We start from the raw sequence: 5,742 nt of genomic DNA, 5'->3' as shown, positions 1-5,742 counted from the left end.
TAATAAATATTTTCTTTGAATGAAAACTTTGTTTTTTTTCTTTTTATAATTTTTTTAGACATAGATTTTTAGTTCTCTTCTTTGTTAATAGTGTATTTAATTGCATATTAAAATTATTAAAAAGAAGACGAGTTAGAAAATGAAACGAGATAGCAGTTTTGAAAAGGTTAAATGGAGTGCAAATAACATAAAATTATTTTTAGATTTATGTATGAAATATATTATTACGAGAAATCGTCACCGAAACCACTTCAACAAATTAGCTTGGTCTAACTTAGTTGTCACGCCCAGGCTTGGGAGGTACGACCGGTACACGATGCCCGAAGGCCCGTGCGAACCGATGCGTGCTCTTACATCATTTTATTCATAAAAATCTGGGCCATTGAGGCCTCCAAGTAATAATCACTAAAATTTAAAACGAGTACAACTGAATAATAAAAGAAACATGTGCCTTTTATATATGATTATCATTGCCACCAACATGGTCAAACCCAACCTTCATATGCAACCGTACACTACCTCTAGTCTGCAAACCTCTAAGAGTACCAAAAGAACATACGTTTATACAACTTCATTGGGATATGGCCCTACCATACCCAAAACGTTTATAACATCTACGTCAGTACCTATTGACTTCTGAACAGCTATTTCGTGGAAGTGGAGAGAAACAACCAACAACTGAATTGTATACCTACTAGGGAGGAGCGTCACTGAATCTATCTGTACCTGTGGGCATGAACACAATGCCCAAAAGAAATAGGTGTCAGTACAGATAATGTACTGAGTATGTAAGACTAAGAAAAACAAGTAAATGAGAGTCATAACATATGAGATATGTGTATACATGATTTCATACTTAAATACCGAAGACAAGCCACAAGGGGCATATCCTATGGACACTATAAACCATGAATCATGAATATATGCAAACTTTTATAAAACCGAGCAGCTCATTAGTGCCATGTATTTATTATAATATATATATATATATTTATGTAGCTTCAACTACACTTTGGGGCATATTATATCACTCCATACCTGGCTAACTCGGTCGTTCCCGGCATCAGGAGGTCTCCACTATACCCGGTCTCAACAGAACTCAGCGTAGCTAGTCTCAAGAGGACTCGGTATCTTCACATTTATACATCTTTGTACCCGGCCTCACAGGGCTCGATAATATCTCATATATTCCTTTATCATACCCAACTAATCTGTGGTTGCACAATATGTGCCATACTCGACCGACTATAGTGTAACTCGGTAAAGTAAAATAAATACATATATAAATATAAGTGCAATGCAGTAGCAGTTTCAAGATATAATAAGTTTAAACTCAGAATGAATCATACTCTTTGACCACATGATACCACTGGAAACAATGTGGACTTTGAAAGAAATGCTACCAGCAAGAACGCACAATAGCATGATATCATCATTGACAGAACATACAACTTACCAGACCCTACAGTACATGAATAATTTAGAAAGAAGAGGTGACTTACATTAATAGACTTACATACCTTGTTGAAGAGCTAACTTTACTTCTATGGTAGTTAACTTTGCCTTTAATAAATCTTCAGAATTAATACAGACGATAGGTGTTATAGCAACGATTCCATATTTTCCATATTTCTTCAAGCTAAATCCTGCTAGATTCAGATTCGCCTTCGACTTTGCCTTGATTTGCTTGAAAATTCTAAAGGGGCATTGAGAGTGTTTTGAGAGGGCTTATTTTGGTGATATCTTTTAGAATGGAAGAGAAAGAGCCTCACTCCCCTTTTGTATTGTTACCAAGCATAGGAATTTCTGCCTTTTCCACATGTGAAATTTGTCGCCCCACCTTGGCTGCAGCGCCCAGTGCACTTGGCACAAGCTCGCTGAAACGTGTGACTACCTTCTAGCCTCAGCATGTCACGAGCTGATTGGTTGTTCTAGAAGCCACACTTACCACACTTTATTAGGTGCGGGGTATAACATCATCCCCCTTTGGAGCATTAGTCCTCGAATATTGAATCATAGCCCATCGTGTTAGTCGCATTGTTGCCTTCCATGGCGGGGAATAAATAAGGTACCTAGATTTCATGTCTTCTTCAGCTTCCCACGTCATATCTTCCATATTCATGTTCCTCCAGTGTACTTTAACTGAAGCCACTTATCTAGTTTACAGCTTCCGAAATTGTCGATCTAAGATGGCCATTGGAATTTCTTCATAAGATAGGTCTTTTGTAACTTGGATATCTTCAATAGGGGTAACACAGGATGGATCACTCAAGAACTTTCGGAGCATAGACACGTGCAATATTGGATGTACTGCTTCCAATTTTTGGGGAAACTCAAGCTCATAAGCCACTTGACCAACCTTCTGTATGATTCGATATGGTCTAATATACCAGGGGCTGAGTTTGCCTCTTTTGCCAAATCACACCATGCCTTTTATAGGTGAAACCTTCAAGAACACCTAGTCTCCTACAACAAACTCCAAATATCGATGCCAGTTATCTGAGTAAGATTTCTGCCTGCTTTCGGTGGGGAACAATCAATTTCGAATTAGCTTCACCTTTTCTATAGCCTGTTGTACCATCTCTGGCCCCAATAACTTTGTTTCACCCACTTCGCACCAGCCGATAAAAGATTTGTATTTTCTTCCATATAGGGCCTCATATGGTGCCATTTGAATACTAACATGGTAGTTGTTATTGTAAGCAAATTCAATGAGTGATAGGTGATCCTCCTAACTACCCTTGAAGTCCAAAACACATGCCCGTAACATGTCCTCGAGCATTTGAATAGTACGCTCAACCTGATCATCGGTTTGCGGATGGAAAGTTGTGCTAAGATTGATCTTTGTGCCCAATCCTTTAAGGAATAATCCCCAGAAGTTAGCTGTAAACTGCGCACTTTTGTCTGATATAACGGAAACTGGAACCCCATGGATTCGAACTATCTCCTTAATGTATATCTTAGCATACTCTTCAGCAGAGAAGGTAGTTCTTACTGGTAAGAAATGAGCTGACTTGGTGAGTCGATCCACAATAACTCATATAGAATCAAACTTTCGGCGCGTTTGTGGCAACTCAGTAACAAAATCCATGTTGATCACTTCCCATTTCCAGGTTAGAATTTCCACATGTGCAGCAGCCCTTCTGGCTTCTAGTGTTCAACCTTGACTTGTTGGCAAGCTGGACATCGAGCGGCATATTCAGTGATATACTTCTTCATGATGTTCCACCGGTATAGTTGTCGAAGATCGTGGTACATCTTAGTTGACCCCGGATGAATAGAATACCGGCACCAATGAATCTTCATGATCTGCTCTGGAGGTCCCTCGATATTAGGCATGCATAGTCGATCATGGTACCTAAGGACTCCGTCCTCGTATAGCTCGAATGCTAGATCCTTTTGAAGGGGAATACTTTCTCTTATTTTCACAAAGGCTTGATAGTCATATTGTCGTGCTTTCACATAGGCTACTAGCCAAGATTCGACAATATTCTAAACTATGAATCCTCGCTACTGGTATCGAGCATCCGTACACTTAAGTTAGCCAACCGATATAAGTTTCTAGTCATATCCAACTAATGCTTTTTCACGTGTTGTAGACTGCCAATGGATTTCCAACTTAATGCATCAACCATAACATTTGCTTTTCCGGGGTGGTAAAAATATCAACATCGTAATCTTTTAACAATTCGATTCACCTTCGTTGCCTCAAGTTCAACTCTTTTTGCTTAAGTATGTACGACAAGCTCTTGTGATTGGTGAATATGTCAACATGAACTCCATACAGGTAGTGACGCCATATCTTTAAGGCAAATATAATAGCTGCTAGCACCAGATCATGGGTTGGATAATTTTGCTCATGTTTCCTCAACTACCTTGAAGCATAGGCAATCACCTTCCCATGTTGCATTAGCACGCTGCCTAAGCCCACTTTGGAGGCATCACAATATATGACGTACCGCTCAGGTCCTTCAGGAAGAGCCAACACTAGTGTTGTGGTTAACTTGTCCTTTAAATCTTGGAACCTCTTCTCACAACCATTGGTCCACTAGAACTTGGTTTCCTTGTTCATTAACTTTGTTAGGGGAGCAGTTATGGATGAGAAATTTTCCACAAACCTTCAATAGTAACCGGCCAAGCCCAAGAAGCTGCGTACCTCCGTAGGAGTTATGGGCCTTGACCGATTCTTAACTACTTCAATCATTTGATTATCAACCTTGATACCTTAACCAAATACTATATGCCCAAGAAAGGTCACCGAGCTCAGCCAGAGATCGCACTTGGAAAACATAGCATACAACTTGTGATCCCGGAGTGTGCGTATGACCTTTCGCAAAAGCTATACATGCTCTACCTCTGATTGAGAGTACACCAAAATATCGTCAATAAATACGATCATAAGGATATCCAAGAATGGTTTGAATACTCGATTCATCAGATCTATGAAGGCCGCTGGTGCATTGGTTAGGCCAGAAGACATAATAAGGAACTCATAATGACCATATTTGGTCAGAAAGGCTGTCTTTGGAGTATCTTCTTCCTTGATCCTTAGCTTATGATACCCAGATCTTAGGTTGATATTTGAAAAATACTTAGCACTTTGCAATTGATCAAACAAATTATCGATCCTTGGAAGCGGATACTTGTTCTTGATAGTCACCTTGTTCAGTTGTCAATAATCAATACACATCCTTAACGAACTATCTTTTTTTCGAACAAATAGCACTGGGGCTCCCAGTGGGAAAGCGCTGGGTCCAATGAAGCCCTTACCATGAGCTCCTTCAACTGCTCTTTTAGTTCCTTCAACTCAGCAGGAGCTATACTATTTGGAGGAATCTATATCGGTTGCGTATCGAGTGGCATATAAATAGCAAACTCAATCTCCCTCTTGGGTGGAATAACCGAGAGCTCATTAGGGAACACGTCGGCGAATTCACTTACGACGTTTGTCGACTAAAGGGTGGGAGGCTTCGCCCCCATATCTTGCACCCACACCAAATGATAGAAACACCCTTTGGTGATCATCTTCCGGGCCTTAAGGTAAGAAATAAGCTTCCCTTTTGGCACTAAAACATCGCCCTTACATCCAATAACAGGATCTCCCGGAAAGTTGAAACAAATAACTTTCCTCCAACAATCCACCGTAGCATAAAAGAGGCCAACCAATCCATTCCCATAATAACATCAAATTCTATCATTTCCAATTCATTCAAATTGGCCAAGGTATGGTGATCATGAATCATCACATCACAACCTCGATACACTTGTCTAACTACTACAGACTCACCCACCGACGTGGACACTTCAAGCGGTTGTCGTAGCAATTCAGGTAATTTACCACATTTACTAGCAATAAATGGGGTAATATATGACAGGGTGGAACCTGGATCAATCAAAGCATACACACTAATGGAAAGCACTGATAGTATACTTGTGACCATGTCTGGGGAAGACTCTAAATTGTGACGGCCTACTAACACATAAATGTGATTATGTTGTTTCCCACCTAGGCTGGACATGGACATTCCATCTCTACCTCTACCTCTTCCCAATGGTGACTGTATTCCTTGCTTACGTGGATGTACTGTCGATGAAGAGGCAGCTACAGATCCCGCTGGGTATACTACACTACCCGCATTTCTCATTGGGCAAAAGTGCATGACATAACTGGTTTGCCCATAAGAATAGCACAAATCTGAACCCTAGAGGCAATGCTAAAAATGATTCCTACTACACTGGCCA

The 5,742-nt window shown here is 40.2% G+C and overlaps 1 protein-coding gene across 1 annotated transcript; it reads right to left on the bottom strand.

Annotated features, from left to right (window-relative positions):
• Positions 1-5,066: 5,066 nt before the first annotated feature.
• Positions 5,067-5,441, bottom strand: LOC138870666 (uncharacterized). Its single transcript, XM_070148493.1, has one exon. The coding sequence runs from the start codon at positions 5,439-5,441 to the stop codon at positions 5,067-5,069; it is 375 nt and encodes a 124-aa protein (XP_070004594.1).
• Between the last annotated feature and the right edge of the window lie 301 nt (positions 5,442-5,742).

This window comes from Nicotiana sylvestris, chromosome 6, assembly GCF_000393655.2.
Source record: "Nicotiana sylvestris chromosome 6, ASM39365v2, whole genome shotgun sequence".
Classification (NCBI taxonomy): domain Eukaryota; kingdom Viridiplantae; phylum Streptophyta; class Magnoliopsida; order Solanales; family Solanaceae; genus Nicotiana; species Nicotiana sylvestris.
This window is presented reverse-complemented; position numbering and strand designations above follow the sequence as displayed.

Excerpts from the sequence above, each read along its gene's own strand:
- LOC138870666 (XM_070148493.1), bottom strand. The coding sequence starts at position 5,441 with ATGGTCACAAGTATACTATCAGTGCTTTCCATTAGTGTGTATGCTTTG.